A 16,864-nucleotide genomic window follows, 5' to 3' on the forward strand; every position below is an offset into this window, starting at 1 on the left:
TGAAGGAATCACGCAAAACCATCTTTTCATCAACAATCCTTATTCATTATATGAAAAACAATGTGGAATGGGCTGCTATGAAAGACCCCTATCATCTTTAAATGTGCGTTTTCATAGCAGCAGTGTTCCCCGTTGTTTGTTATGGGAAATGTAGCAATTAGCTATGAAAAGATTTTTGTGGATTTCTGCGTGAAAGATACAGCTTTGGTAAGGCGTCTGATGCATCATAAACCATCAGACAAACTATTCATCATGGCGTGAACTTGTAACTCAAGATAATTATGTGGGGAAGTTACAAACTCATGTAGAGGTTTGAACCCTGGTCCCATCTATCTGATTTATATACATCTGTAAAAACTCATAACACACACTCATGAGACTTCAAGACAATCTTGATTCAAAGTGATCAACTGCAACACAAAGATTTTGATCTTCTCATCACTATTGCATAAACAAAGATAAAAACAAAGAAACACAAAATCAGCACACCAAGTTGCTATGTACAAAACCACTGTGATTTAATGAGAAAAGCAACATCTGCCCCAAAACATAGAAACTTGCAATGATTTTACATTAACTAAGAAATCAAAGTCATTATCATGTGGAAAGGCTTTATAAAAGTTTTGTATGCCTTTATACAACTATAAAATTTGAGGTTTAATTATATTATTCAAAATAAATGTTAGAACCAAGCTATTCACCAGAGAGTTCTATGAAGGTTGATAAAGCCATTAGGATTTCTTATATGCCATATTACTCATTTCAAGTAAATATTAAAACAAAAGTCATGATTAAAGCATATATTGATTATGTCCCTCCATAATGAAATTATTAGAGCAATAAAAGAGTCAAGATATCTATAAAGTATGGTAGAATTTGAATCTTTAAATCAAAAGTAACATGTTAATCTTAATCACTACTCAAGACTGTGCAAAACAGTGACAATGAGTCTAATGGCTAGGGAAGGTGCTAACATTCTTTTTCAAATTAATGTTCCCAGTTCTTAATTTTATAACTTTATATTAACAAGTGATATCATTAGATGACATACCCAAGCTTCAGGAAAAATAAAAAATTACCAAGAGCAACTATAAGCGAATTGAAAAATAAAATCCTGATATTCAATTGCAAGTAAGATTTCTCTAGATTTAATTTTTAACATATCATATCAAGGAAGTATATATGGATTTGTACCTGACATTTGGTTAAATTCTTGTTTCTGGCTTCATATAGCCAATTAGGATATAGCCAATGTATGTCATAAAAACTGCCCAGTACCATATGAATAACTTTGCAGCACTTTTTCATAAGAAAACACTTAGCGATCTTAAGATCTGCAGCTTCACTTCATCCAATTGACAACTCACTCAAACAACTACCATTATTTTAATTCATTCAAATAATTAGGAGATAGACTTCAAGTGACAGAGAAAATTCCCAAAACACCTGCAGCAATTAAAAAAAAAACTCAAACTATTGTTAGTCTTTTATTTGAAAGGGTTCTGATAATTTGAAGAGACAGTGGTTCAGAAATTAGCAAAACAAGCTGAGGACTGCCCTGCTGACTGTAATTTCACAATGCTTTAAACAAGATGCTGCTAAAAAGAGAATTCTGAAATACTAAAAGTGAAAAGGATAATTAACACATACAAGAGTTAAGCAGATGTGACCAACCGGATTACAATAACAAAAAGTACCTATTTTTTATGTTAGAATCCACAAGTGCAAATATTTGATAATGTTGATAAAATTTGTGATAAAAATGACATTTTTGAAAAATGTCCTGTGTCAATTACTATTCAATTTTATATATTCTTTGAGAAATGTACCCTACCCTCAAAGGTCAAATTTATGTTAACAAAGACACATATAGCAAAATAAAAATGTTTGCTATTTTAACACATTTTTTTTCACAAAGTAAAACTGCTGTATTCTGCTTTTGCTATTTACAAATTCTCCAAATCAAATTAAGCAAAGCATTAAAAATCCACCTTTGAATAATGTAAGTACAACTCTTGTTCAAAATAAAAGAATGTAAATATACAATGTGATTATATTAGAGACAAAGGGAGGGGAAAGGGGGACATCAGCTGTGATGATTTTGTACAATAAATTTTCACTTGAGCAGGGGAGTTCTGTAGATATTTGTGGAATAGGTCCCTTCCGTAAATAAGTTTTGGGCATCATTAAACAGTAATATTTACTTCATAAAGATCTCTATGAAAGTGGATAGCCAAGTAAAGATATTTAAAAAAATGTTACTTAATCATTTCCTTTGTTGGGGCTGAATTTACTGATTTTTGGGCAAGATCATATTACGCTTTTAAAATTCTCCTTAGTTATATCCCTCACCCAAATTGCAGATACACAGCCCTAATTCTGAATACCAAGGTGAGATAACAAACTTTAATTTCACTTTCAAACACTAAGTTTTACTTAATTGGAACAAACAGCAATATGTGCAACACTTTAATTTTTACCAATTTATGTGAAAGTGAAATTTTCTGTACAATAATTAAAATGTGTGTACAAACTTTATGATATGAATACTGATACACTTCACTATCTTTATCAATTTGGTGAGCCACCTAGACATACAATGTACATCAATCATTTGATATGTAGTAAAAAAAAATTAAGACAGAGAGAAACAAAGCAATATCTTCAGCATCCCATACACTACATCTGTACAAATCTTGAAATACAGTATGAAAAAATAACTCCAACTTTTTCCATTTAAATTCCTACAAAAACATTGATGATTTTTTGTTAAAACTCTGCTCACTGATAAGGTATAAAAGTAGATATTTTCTGTCTTTCTAGTACTTTCTGCATTTCAATATATCTCTCCACTTCTTAATTGTTTTCTCTTTAATCTAGATTTTGTATTCTCTTAGACAATTAGAAAAAAACACAAGATTTCCTTTTTAGGCACTGGTCAACACTTTTCATGAAAAATATGTACAAAAAATGAAATAATTGGAGAATGCCATTCTCATTCTGTTGTATCTCTACAACTTCTCACTTTCCTAGAAATAATACTTCTAAATATATTAGAACAGCTGGTATGCTAATCATTGTATTTAATCAATATAAAAAAAAAACTGCTCTTTATCAAACAACTGTTCTTAATTTAGAAGTCTATTTCTCTTAAACTAACTCTCAAATACATGAGTGCACTTTTGAAAAATACAGAGATCCATATACAACTTGAAATGATTATGGGAAATAATTTGAAATAAATTTAAAATAATTCCTCTACTGAGGTTGTTAAAAACAGTAAATTAATGATAAGAGCTCACAATTTATTCTCTTTTGGTGGATTACTATTGTTGTACTCCGACATGTATTGTGTAATAAATGCTTCATCTCGTTAAAGACACCAGCAGTTTCACCACCATTTCTGTGTACATAGAATTAAAAGATAGTAGTATTAATCGATATTAACAAAATGAGTGTCCACGAACACAGGTGGCGAGACATGATACAGTGGTTATCCATTTATGTTGTGTAACTGTTATGTAATTTCTTACAATGTATCATTTGTATTTGTTCAACTGTATTGAATGCATGTTCCTTGAAGTGACCAATAAAACATCATTTAAATCATAACCTTATGTTGTTGATTTTTTTTATAGTAAGTTTGTTTAGAAACAATCATTTATGTTTTCCATTTTGCAATTGACCAAAATCCTTCCTTGACAACATGAGTATGTATGCAAATAAATATATAAAGAGACATACTGAGATGTCTTTTCAAAAAATGAAATATGTATTATATACATGTGCACGGCAGTGGGGAATATGAACAGATCTCTTGCTCTGTAGAACTAATGATGCTAAAATACAGCTTCTTAGGACATTCGACACATTTAGTAATCAATGTTTTAAAAATATGAATAATTTGATCCATCCAAAATTTGAACATAAGATTAATTATCTTTTAAAATCTTCAGTCTGGTTTTGTATTATAAGTAATAAAAATTCAAAAGATTTGAATAGAAAATTAGTAACTTTAAAAATACCACAATAACCAATATTTCCAATTCATTACGATACCTTTCTTTTTCTGGTACTGACCTGCCTCTTTATCTTGCAAACACAATTTGAAATCTACTGTATATAATAATTCAAGATTTTTTCCATCTCTTCAAAAACTTACCAAAAAATACAGATCTATGGGGAAACCGTAAATTATTAAAAACAGAAAGCAGAAAATTCAATAAGCAAATATTTTACAGAGAAATGGTTTCAAAACAGGGGGAATAGATTTCATTAGTAAATTTTTACACAACATAATGATACTGCAGTCAACATGCCAATACCTGATATTTATGTTATAGAAACACTGAAACACATTTATGACATCTCACAATAAATCTGAAATTCAGTTGAATATATTCACAAATCATGCAAAAACTCAGATACTTTCCTGACATACAATTATCTCTGATAAAATGTGATGACAAATATCGGTATGAAATATACTTTGTTCTCTTAAAAAAATACAAAATTACCAATCTTTGATAAGGTCTACGTTGTACTGGTAAAAAATAATAGACTTTCCCTTATTCATAGAGTAAGCCTGATGTACTGATGTCATCGTCGCCAATGTAGAACTGAAAGTTATCTGTACTGAGAGATAATATAGTACTACTCATATGAGTGAAAACGCCTCCTAAAGACAGTAAAAGATAAGGCTATCATACATTTCTCATAACCCTTACAAATAAGTATTATCAAATCATGCACAAGATATACATCTTAATATTATGTGAATCTTGCATGGTGTAAAGACCATGGTGTAAAGTGTTATTAAATCATGCACAAAATATACATTCTGATAATGCATGAAGCTTGCATGGTGTAAAATCCATGGTGTGAAGTGTTATCAATTCATGCACAAGATATACATATACACTTTAATGTTATATGATGCTCGCATGGTGTACAGAACATCAGTGATCAATACTGTGATACCAACATTTAGGCATCGATGTTACACAACAATTTCACATCAGACCAAAAAAAATCAAACAATCATGACATAATTTTTTTTAGTAATCACATTTTTTTAATCTTCAAAGAGGTATAACCAACTAGCATGAATCCATTCTACACAAAGTGACTTTCTAAGCAGCTGCAAGATTCAAAGAATTCACTGTAATAGCTATTTCTTCAACAGACAAAACATGAAGGGTTCTTCAAAAATACTATAATACAAGCTCAAAGGTTTTAAAGACCGGATTCAGTATTGGGAGCGAAGGGCATCAAGTTGATGGATTACATATGACTATATTGTCCAAATTCCATGAAAACATTCATGGGAGTGATCATCTGATGATCCACTCACTTTTTCTTTCGACTTTTGATTAAATTCAATTCTTATGATTAGTCACTGTCTGAGCCACACTTTCATACCTACAGCTCCTTGCAAAGATGTGCACCGCGCTTTGTATTCATGGCAAATTAACAATTTTAAATTGATTTTACACATGAGTGATTTTTTTTCCAGATGTCATACAAAATTCAATGCTTTTGTTTGGGAGTTTTTAGAGCCATTTCTCAGCCAATTTTACTCCCCACTGAAATTTATACTTATAATATCAATACATCAAGTCACTCTCAGTATCCGAAGCACCAACTCATCTATTACTGAAGCTTATCTTTAAAGACTGTTCTAAAACTTACTTGTACTATATTGGAGCCCAATGAGAACTTCCTGCTATGATATTTGAGAAAATCTTTCCAAAGAAATTGCATAAACAATGCACTGAAGTACACAGCCTGATCGGATTCTGATTGAAATGTAATGAAATATGGCACCACACATCAAAAAGAATACTCCAAGCTTAATAGTGTTAAATGCTTGGTGTTGATGGTTGTGTAATCTTGGAACAAATTTTTGCTTTGCAATTTGGCAGTTTGTGGTGTTAATAGTATTTAGTTGACAGATAGAATAATTTTTTTTAAACTGAATATTTGAATTTCATTAGTGATACAATCATAATTTTTCATCATCATATCAATGGCTAAATGGCAACAAATTTGATTATTTATAGTGGAAAACATTGCAGAGCCTTCTTGATGGTTGACCTCTACAAGATTACAGTTTTGAAAATATTTGGATCTTTAACACCATATACCATCAATTCTTGAAACACTGTGAGGCCAAAAGTACTCCCATAGTGTACCACTTTCTTATCATCTTATCTCTTATTCAATGTAAAAAAAATAAGATAACTTTTAAACCAGTGATAACAGAAGTGAGTGAACACACAATGCAAGTCATTTAACAAATCAAACTTGTGAACATCATATTCAACTATAGTACAAGCAATTTTCGTATAATCTCTGTGTGTACAAAAAAGAGTGTTTTTCTTGAATCGATCCTCCCTGCCCCGAAGGAATTGACCTTGGGGAAGAGAAGGAAAGAGGTTTTCAGTAAACACAGCCCTCAGAGAATGACTTTGTCATGCAGGAACTAGCATGGCTGAGGTCAGGAACAAAGACGTCACAGTTTTCACTGCTCCCCGTCCTACTGGGGGGCTGGGGAGGCGGATGGGTCATGACTCCCGGTTCTTTTTTCGGGTGGATCTGCAAAAAAAGAGAGAAAATTTTAATCTCACAAATCATCTTGCTATTTTAAGTGATGGCACATGAGATGACAAAAACAAACACAAACAATTTACACTTTGTCATAAAGAAACAATGTCATAAAGAAACTAGCACAAAGGCCCATGATCTATTGAAGATGACTCAATTCTAAAATTATTCATTTCTGGATATGTCTTTTCTCTTGGACTTATTTGTAATTCATAAGCATCTGTGCACTACATACTGTATGGCTGGGTCTTATATCTAATCCCTAAGAAGGATATATAAGGATATGTCTTTGCCATATCTCTTGGTTTATATTTTGTTATACATAGTACGTATATCCTTATTTGTCTTATCTGCATCTTAACACAATTTGTAACAATATGTTGTGAGCAAGTATAAATACAAACCTCATCCCACCCCCTACCCTTGCCCCAACTGCCTGCTTCATGGCATACTTTTACCAGGCATATTTTATATAATGAATTTTAATAATAATCAATTTTGTACAATTTCTTGTGAGGAAGTATAAATAAAATCCTCAATCCCATCACCACCCCCCCCCCCCCTCCGTTGCCCCTAATGCTCACTTTTAGCAGGCATACTCTTCAATAATAAATTTCACTATCATGAAAGTTCACCTGTGTTGGTTGAAAATAAGTAGAAGTTGAACTGTTGCTCTCAACACATAAAGAAAAACCCGAAGAATTTTTAACAAAATTTTTGGCTGCTAACTGCACGAGGTCAAATCGGGTCACTTTGGTCATCGCTGAGGAAGGCTGAAGTTAGCAACCAAAAATTATGTGGTAATTCTTCAGATTTTTCTTTCTGTGTTGAGAGCAACAGTTCAACTTTTACTTAATAAATGATACAAATAATTTTTTGTTTTGTTACGTTATTTGGGTTTTATGCTGCCTGTTTTTAATCTTAAAAAAATTAATAAAAATTGTAATTGAAATTAAATACATGTATATCTTGTTCTCATACATAATAAGTATATGTACTGAGGGTTTTCACAAAAAGAGTTAAGTGTGACGTAGAGTCATGCTTAAATGCTGATGCGCACTAGATATGTAACACAATATGCAATCTTATTGATTAATACACAATAGTGTGCGTCCTCTTAGCATGACTTGGCCAATGTGGTGATGCCTTCTATACCACAAGCAACAGGGAATTTAAGTGTGATTTAAGGTCAAACTTAACACCTTGTGAAACATCCCCTGGTCTTATCTCTCTCTGTCTTACATGTATAAATATATTGGTAAAGAAATGATGCTATTCTTACCGGTCTCATCTGAGGAGGGGGTTGCCTTTGGTCATGAGGAGGGGGTAAGGAAACCCTAAGCTGGGTGTGGAGACCATCAGGAAATGCCATGATGAAGAGAGCCTCAGGGTCACAAACAAACTTGTAGACGTAACGCTCTCCAGCAACTTTCTGCATGATACCCTTCTCGTAGTAGTAGCGCAGTGAACGAGAGAGCTTGTCGTAGTTCATGGCAGGCCGGTTCTTCTGAATACCCCATCGTCTCGCAACCTGATGTGAGAGAGAAATCCAATATTATTCTTCCATAATGGAGGTATCTACATGCTCTGCATTCAAAAGTCGCCTCAAAACTTATTGTTTTATAAAGTGGTTTTATGATTGAGACAGTCTACATTAAAGCTTTAATCCTCTCTCTTTCTTTGTCTATTTTCCTATTAATCGCATAGAGACGCCCATGGGCAGTGATATGCGCTATACAAGCAACGTATATTTCCATCAAACTTGATAGTTTGTTTACATTTTGAATGATAATAAGGGATGCCTTTCCTTTGATTCATCAAAGAAAGCAACCAAGATTCATGATCACAGATTTCACATAAGAATAATGGTAGTTTGAATGTTAAAATACATGTATTTAACTTGATGAATTTCATACTTTTCAATTAGTGCAGGGTAACCACGACCAAACTTAATATTTGATACTGTTCTCCTACAGTCTGTTACATGGTTTATTACTGATATATGGTCTCTCATTAATAATAAAATAATGTCAAACAATATTCACATACAGTTCAGCAAGTACAGTTTATCGCTTATCAGGTAAAATAAGTAGGCTGAAAAATCAGTTAAGATTCATGACCCTTTCCTTTAGAGATTGGTCAATTGGAAATGAGGAGATTTCAAAACCTTTAAAAAAAAGTCAACTTTATCATGCTAGGTCTGACTAGGCCTGAGAAAGGTCTGAGAAATTACATTTATGTTTTAAAATGTTTAAACGCTGTTAGTAGTAACTAGCAGTTAGGATTAACAGGACAGGGGTGTAAAAAATAAAAAAATAAAAAAATTTGCTGAAATTTTACATTTTACATCTATATATCCATTAAATGCCCATCTATTTTCAATATTTCTTTGAATTTTCAACTATCAAGAGAGTGAAGAGTATTGCCATCTTTCTTGACTATGAAAGATCATTTCCAGTTTCAGTTTTCAATAAGTACAATATTGTAGTCCCACATGTAAACTTTCATGTAGGTTGACCGAGTGTGACATCAACTAGAAATGATCTTTCAGAGTCAAGAAAGAGGGGAATATTCTTCATTTTCTTGATAGTTTCCAACTAAATCAAAACGAATTCAAGGAAATATAAAAATAGATGGGCATTTCATGGATATAAAGATGTGAAATGTGAAATTCAGCACATTTTTTAGAAGGGCCTCTTTTTTTTATACAGTAAAAATGTTGTGAGAATAGGAAAATGTCTATGCTTTTTATTGTTGTTTGAATGGAGTTTAAAGGTCAAGTCCACCCTCAAAAAGTGTTGATTTGAATAAAAAGAGAAAAATCAAACCGGCATAATGCTGAAAATTCCATCAAAATCGGATGTAAAATAAGAAAGTTATGACATTTAAAGTTTCGCTTATTTTTCACAAAACAGTGATATGCACAACTCAGTGACATGCAAATGAGACAGTCAATGATGTCCCTCGCTCACTATTTACTTTGTTTTCTATTGTTAGAATTATACAATATTTCATTTTTTACAGATTTGACAATGAGGACCAACTTGACTGAACCATAAAGTATCAAACAATGCTAATTCCACATGTTCAGGAGGAATTAATCATTGTCTCACTTGACAATGAGGAGAAGATATTTAGTATTTCAAATAATAAAATACAAAAAAAATAGTAGGTGGATGACATCATCAGTCTCCTCATTTGGATACCAAACCAGATGTGCATATAACTGTTTTGTGAAATTAAGTGAAACTTTAAAATGTCATAACTTTCTTACTTAAAATCTGATTTTGATGACATTTTCGGTGTTAGGCTTGTTGGATTTTTCTCTTTCTAATCAAATCAACTTTTTGTTGGGGTGGACTTGTCTTTAACATTTTAACTCAGCCCTACCATGGACCCAACAAAGTCTATTCATTTGACTTTCCAATGCACCCTTCAAAGAGATTCTTTACTAAATATCCCATCATGAATGCAAAGGTGAATATTCACCTCTTCAGGATCGATGAGCTTAAACTCCAGGCCACGCCCGGTCCATGCGATGAAGTGACCATTGGACTGGTCTTCAAGGAGAGTTACAAGGAACTGCCAAAGTTGAAGAGAGCCACGTCTGTGGTAAAGAGGTCCTTCTCGAACCACCTCATGTCTTGGTTCATCTGGTTTAAAATTAAATGAATTCCACTAAGTCAGTATGTATATATATATATATATATATATATACACACACACAAACATTATTATTTAAGAAACATGCACTCACACTTAAATCTATATACTAATCCCTATTTATTCAACAACTTTTTAACATGCCTGAGAGATGAACACCTGGGAGGAAAGAGACAAGTATAGATTGATGTCTAGCCAAGGATGCTAGCGCTATAACAAGATTCTTTGATTACAAGGGCTAGAGGCAGAACTAATACACTATGCCACTTCCACACTAAGGCAACTGCAGCTTCAACCCATAGACTGCACACACTAACTTCAACTGATATTTTCTTATTCTTGCCATTTTCTAGATTAGCATGCTCTGTTCCCAAAAAGAATGTCATTGAGTAAATACATGCACATGCTAACTTGGTGAGAATCTCCCTCTAATGAAAATAATCATAGAGAGATTAATAAAGAAAGTATCGCTTCATTTCTTTTCGAAGCAAATCTTGCTGAAGTTAAATCACTGTTAAAAAGAGCTTTGAATTATCATGACTGTGTACAATTTTTGAATCCCCAACCTACTGCTATCATATAAAGCAAACAGAATTGAAATTGGACTTGAAATGACGAAGAAGAAGCATTTTCAAATTCGGTCAACAAATAAAGAAGAGGTATTTTCTGAGATTTATGAATTTGCATAAATTAGCATAAATAATTTTCTACTTGAAATTTCAAAATTCTTTGTACAAGATTGTTGAACCTCATGAAGCTCTATCTGATGAAGGAAAAAAAATCAAAATCGGTCAACATATAAAGAAGAAGAAGAATTTTATGTGAATTTTGAAAAATAAGCATAATTTTAGCATAAAATTTTTCTAATCAAAATTTCAAAATTCTGTGTAGAAGTTTGATGAACCTCATGAAGCTCTACCAGATGGAAGCAAACAAAATTAAAATCGGTCAACAAATTAAAGGGATGGTCCGGGCTGAAAATATTTATATCTTAATACATAGAGTAGAATCCACTGAGCAAAATGCCGAAAATTTCATCAAAATCGGATAACAAATAATAAAATTATTGACGTTTTAAAGTTAAGCAATATTTTGTGAAAACAGTCGTCATGAATATTCATTAGGTGGGCTGATGATGTCACATCTCCACTTTCCGTTGTCTTATGTTATTACATAAAATCATAATTTTTTCATTATTTCATACTTGTGTAAATAATATGCCTCCCTTATAATGAAATAAGTTGCAGCAATAAATATCTAATGCACTAATTTTCAGTTGTCAATCCAATTTTCTAGTTCTTGGAGGAAAAAATTTGAATAAACCTAATTTCATACAATAAAATACAAAAGAACAAGTGGAGATGTGACATCATCAGCCCACCTAATGAATATTCATGACTGTTTTTACAAAATATTGCTAAATTTAGAATTCAATAACTTTATTATTTGTTATCCGATTTTGATGAAATTTTCGGCATTTTGCTCAGTGAATTCTACTTTATTTATTAAGCTATACATACCTTCAGCCCGCACCATCCCTTTAAGAAGCATTTTTTGTGAATTTTGAAAATGCACATAAATTAGCATATCTAATGAGTTTTAAAGTTCTGTGCAGAAGTTTTGAATCCCCCACCTAGTGTTATCCTATAATGCAAACAGAACTGAAATGACGAAGCAGAAGCATTTTAAAATTGTGGACGGACGCCACGCCACGGCATAAGCTCATCTGGCACTTCGGGCCTTATGAGCTAAAAATCTAAATTACTTTACCCAAAACACTCCACTATTCTACTCTTGATATTTAAAATTTATTTTTCATGCAGAATCTTCCCTAGAAGAGAAAAAAAATGTAATGTCTGTTTTCTAGTATACTCACTGTGCTGTTCTGGGGGCTTTTCTGGAACACTTGCATCGTCATAGAATGCCCTTCCACAATCCACTTGGCCTCCTATTCATGACAGAAAATAAAACAAAGACAACCTTAAGCATGTGAAGCAATACAAGACCATTTTAAGCCACATTCAAAGGAAATTAAAAATTCCTTGTGACCTCCCTCCAAAAAAAATGAGTCACATACATAAAAAAAAAATTGAATTTTCTAATCCCCATTTCCTGCTCCAGAAAAAGTGTCAAATTTATATGAAGAAGATTTTTAATGGAGACTACCTTGAAATCATGACCACGCATTGCGAATGAAATCTTCTTTTTAACATATCAATATCTTCATAATTATTCTGGAAGACCTAAAACTAAAATTCAAATATGGTTTCTCAATAATGTTTGTATGAATAAATAACTTTCAGAGGGGAAGGTTGAATCAGAAATGTTTTCTTTTACATTATTAATTTCCTGTCTCTGAGGGCGTGTTTATGCTTCCAATTTTCAGGCCAGAATCAGTGTTTTCATACGTGATTAGTCCAAAACAAGGTTGCGTCCATGCTTACTTTCATTTAAACGATGTTTCAGAACGGTATAAAAAGGTACATTTCAAAACATTTCGGAAAACATGACGTATTTCCGTCAGTTCGTGTAGAAGGCTGGTGTTGAATGTCGTCTGCTGAACCCAGCATTGCGGCTGGTGTTGACGATCTACGTGCGATTTCCCTATTCAGCAACACCAACCCCCAGGGATTGGGAAAATTGTGACTTCAAGTTCGGTGTTGGTGTTGATGAACTGTAGCTCACGAAAAGGCAGCGAACACGATGAAAGATCCCCATAAATTTATCTTTTACAGTTAAGATGAGCTCAAATAATTAGAGTTACGCTTTCTGATTCATGCAGTGATTTTTAACTTTGCATTCTGTATGATAAGATTTTATTGCGCAATTTCTCCCCGATTTCACTTTCGTCGTTGAGAATTTCTCGCGTAAAGTTGAGATGGTCAGCAGCACAGCGCAGAGGCATGACGTCATAAGCTATCGATAACGCAATCGGTATCACTCCTCAGAATCCAGCTCGGTGTTGGAGCTTGGTTTAGCAGCCTTTTCACGCCCTCAACATCAACACTGAACACCGTACTTTAAATCACTCATTGTTGAAGATCGCGATCTCCAGAACTATGTTTGCGATCGGCGTTCTGAAACGTTCGAAAACGCTGATTCTGTCTACGCAATGGAAGCATAAACACACCCTAACGTTATGACATGTATACTTAATACCTTAATCGTGTCAGTGGGGAAAATTGAGCACTTACCAATCAAAGCAACAGTGATTTGTTCTCAATATGAATTATAATAAAACATGTCTATGTAGAATATTGATAAATTGAGGTAGGTGTTATAAGAGAATTGACAGATATAGATCTACACTGCATAAATGTATATCAAAAACAAAAGATACTCCAGCAAAATAACCAATGTAAAAAAAGATTGACAATGGAGAAAATGTTATTTCTCAATTATGTTTTGTGACAGCAAATAAATAGTTCCCAATTAAGAGAAAGGTTGAATCAGAGATATTTTTTCTTTGATAAAATTACTTCCTGTTGATGAGGTTTGTGATGAACATTGAATGAACATGCTCACCAGCAGTGAACCTTTTTTGTTATCAATCAAACAGACTACTCTTTGTAAGGGTTTTAAAATGACATCTTGGATCTGAAAATCAACTTTTTCATTGGCCTGATTAACCCTAATTAGACTGGGAAGAGGCTGATTCAGCCCCTTCCCTTTTCACGACTTTTCAAAATAAATCTGCCGCGCAATTTTTTTTTGACCGCGTCACTCTCTGACTTTTTACTTTTAAATCTCGGGCAACTTTTGAGACCAAAATCATGACCCCTGGTTGCACGCTTCTGAAATTATGCAACATTTTGTAAGTGCTTGCAGACCCCAAATTGCTCAAAAACGTGAATTTGTGAACAAATCCAATGAAAATTGTATTTTCGGACAAATTTTGTAAATGTATCATTATTTCTCCTTTTACTGATTAAACTCAATCAAGTTTATCTTGTTTATGGTCAGAATAAAGTCCCTGACGATTTCCATTGAAAGAAAAAGTATTTAAAAAATAGAAAAATACATAAGAATTTTTTTAAAATACATAAGACAATAATTATGATATCAAATTTAAAAAAAAAATACATTTAATCAGAATCCTATGGGGAGTCTGTGAACAAAAAAAAAACATTTTAGGGGTCTTATTTAATTAATTAGAGCAAACTTTTTATTTCACTCATAAATTAGCATAATTAATTTGAAATGAGATTTTTCAAAGAATTTGATCAAAATATTTTATAGATTATGCTGATAATGCCGATTTTCTTCGTGATCACGTGCCAAGATCATAAGGGGGGGCTGAATCAGTCTTTTGTATATTGACTTCAAAATTTGATATTTTAAGCTCCATATTGAGCAAGATATGTGTATCACCTAAAAGGCAATGCAAGCGAAAATTTTATAAGTGACATGATAGATTTTAAAAATTATTCTCCAAGTCTTCCCCTCATCTTCCTCCTCTTATGTTTCCCCTTCTTTTTTTCTCCTCTCTTTAACCTTCTTTTTCTTTTTTAAAAATGTCTTTCTTTCCCCCTTTTTTTTTTTGGGGGGGGGCCCTGCCAATAGGGGGTGGGCCCGAACCCCTCCCCCTGTATCCACCTATGATATAACTATATCTTCATGAAATTATTGATAGTATTACTACTCATATTTTAAAATTGCTGCTTGTATCTATTTCCTTTTGTACATCATCTGGAAATGTATCATGTTTACATAATTCTCACAAACTTTTAATATGAAAATATCAATGGAAGTTGTCATCTGGGGCATATATGTCCTAGGGACCTGTTGCATAAAAGTTACCATTATGGTAACTTTGCCATCCAATGGTACCTTGCATGAGATCCTAGATTCTGATTGGCTATTGATTGTTACCATGGTAGTTACCATTGGATGCAACAGGCCCCTGATATGTTTTCACCTATTCTTCTGCCTTTCATGCTAAATTTTATATAAATTTTTTCCTACGTTATTAGGGCCTTATTGCAGGAACTCAACAAAACAATGTTGCATCAGCTTACCTTCTTCCTTGCATTGGCGTTGAATAAACATCTCCTGACGTTGGAATCCGTTCCCAAAGGATCTTGGTACTTCTGTATATGGTGATGATACATAATAATATGGTGACCAGCGATGAGAATTAATCGTTTTGGAATTAGGCGACGCCATATAGGACTCCATCACCCTGCTTTGCAAATATGGCAAATGGTCCAAAAATTCTATTGTGTTTCCTTGTTTGGTATTTTATCACTCACAAAATAGCAAATAAGGAAAGACAAGGCTAGATTTCAAGAACTGATTGTAACTTTAAATATTAAACACAGAAAAGTGTCGACAAGTTCAACATTCAGTACTTCAGCTTTTCATCCAAAAGCAAAAGTAGCTCCATTCCAGCAAAGTTTAAGCATTTAAGAAGCTTCCTCTCAACTATGATTTCCTTTTTAATTGCAAATTAAACAAAAAAATTCAGGGCCTACACAGTTCCCAAAATAGAATAAGGACAGTCAAATGAAATAATGAGAACATGTAATCTGCGAATGAATGAAATAAAAAGACCAACCAATCAGTGAGGAATCACTTTGAACCTGAAAAGAGAAAACAAAGATCGTGACAGGAAATCATGTTGTTGTTTTTCTTTTTTTGCATTTCTCATAAGAAATTTAAAATGTGTAGGATGTAGGATGTTATAATCTTCCACAGTTTCATGTATGATACATTTCTTTCCTGCCAATGTTAAGCAACAAATCATATTATTACAGATATAATTTCACATTTATATTCAACCATTGGGGGCAAGAACTGCTATTTTGAAATGCATTAGGTTGAAAATGTAAGTCCATCCCAACAAAAAGTTGATTTGAATAGAAGGAGAAAAATCCAACAAGCATTACCCTGAAAATTTCATCAAAATCGGACGTAAAATAAGAAAGTTAGGACATTTTAAAGTTTTGCTTAATTTCACAAAACATTTATATGCACATCCTGGTCGGTATGCAAATGAGCAGACTGATGACGTTACCCACTCACTAATTCTTTTGTATATTATTATATGAAAATCTCTAATTTGTCTCCTCATTGTCAAGTGAAACAAAATTTTATTCCTCCCTGAGCATTACCATTATTTTAAATTTTATGTTTAAGTCAAGTTGGTCCATATTGTCATATCTGTAAAATTTGAAATATTGTATAATTCAAACAATAAAAAACAAAAGAAATAAAGAGTGAGGGACATCATCAACTCTCTCACTTGCTGTCACTGAGTTGTAGATATAACTGTTATGTGAAAAATTAGCGAAACTTTAAAATGTCATAACTTTCTTATTTAACATCCGATTTTGATGAAGTCTTCAGTGTTATGCTTGTTCGATTTTTCTCTATTGATTCAAATCAACAATTTTCTGAGGTGGACTTGACCTTTAAGCAGCATAATGTATCATATAAATAATGTTTATAGAACCTTTCACATGACAACTTGCAAATACACAAACTAATGTAGGGAAGCACTCTCTAAAGCTTGTAAAAGCTGAGTGAGATTGCACTGTTTGTTGAAAACTTAAAAAAAAAATTCCAAAGGGAATGGAGAATGATCATACGGATA

At 32.8% G+C, this 16,864-nt stretch overlaps 1 protein-coding gene across 1 annotated transcript in view; it reads right to left on the bottom strand.

Annotated features, from left to right (window-relative positions):
* Positions 1-493: 493 nt before the first annotated feature.
* LOC129255553 (ETS translocation variant 1-like) overlaps positions 494-16,864 on the bottom strand; it is a 67,160-nt gene continuing 50,789 nt past the window's right edge. The window contains exons 6-10 of the mRNA XM_064097200.1: positions 15,288-15,359; positions 12,146-12,217; positions 10,096-10,259; positions 7,889-8,137; positions 494-6,597 (exon numbers count right to left, since the gene is read on the bottom strand). Coding sequence (XP_063953270.1) covers positions 6,442-6,597; positions 7,889-8,137; positions 10,096-10,259; positions 12,146-12,217; positions 15,288-15,359 — 713 coding nt within the window. The 3' untranslated portion in view covers positions 494-6,441. The remainder of the gene's footprint in view (positions 6,598-7,888; positions 8,138-10,095; positions 10,260-12,145; positions 12,218-15,287; positions 15,360-16,864) is intronic.

This window comes from Lytechinus pictus, chromosome 3 (assembly GCF_037042905.1).
Source record: "Lytechinus pictus isolate F3 Inbred chromosome 3, Lp3.0, whole genome shotgun sequence".
In the NCBI taxonomy this organism is placed as follows: Eukaryota; Metazoa; Echinodermata; class Echinoidea; order Temnopleuroida; family Toxopneustidae; genus Lytechinus; species Lytechinus pictus.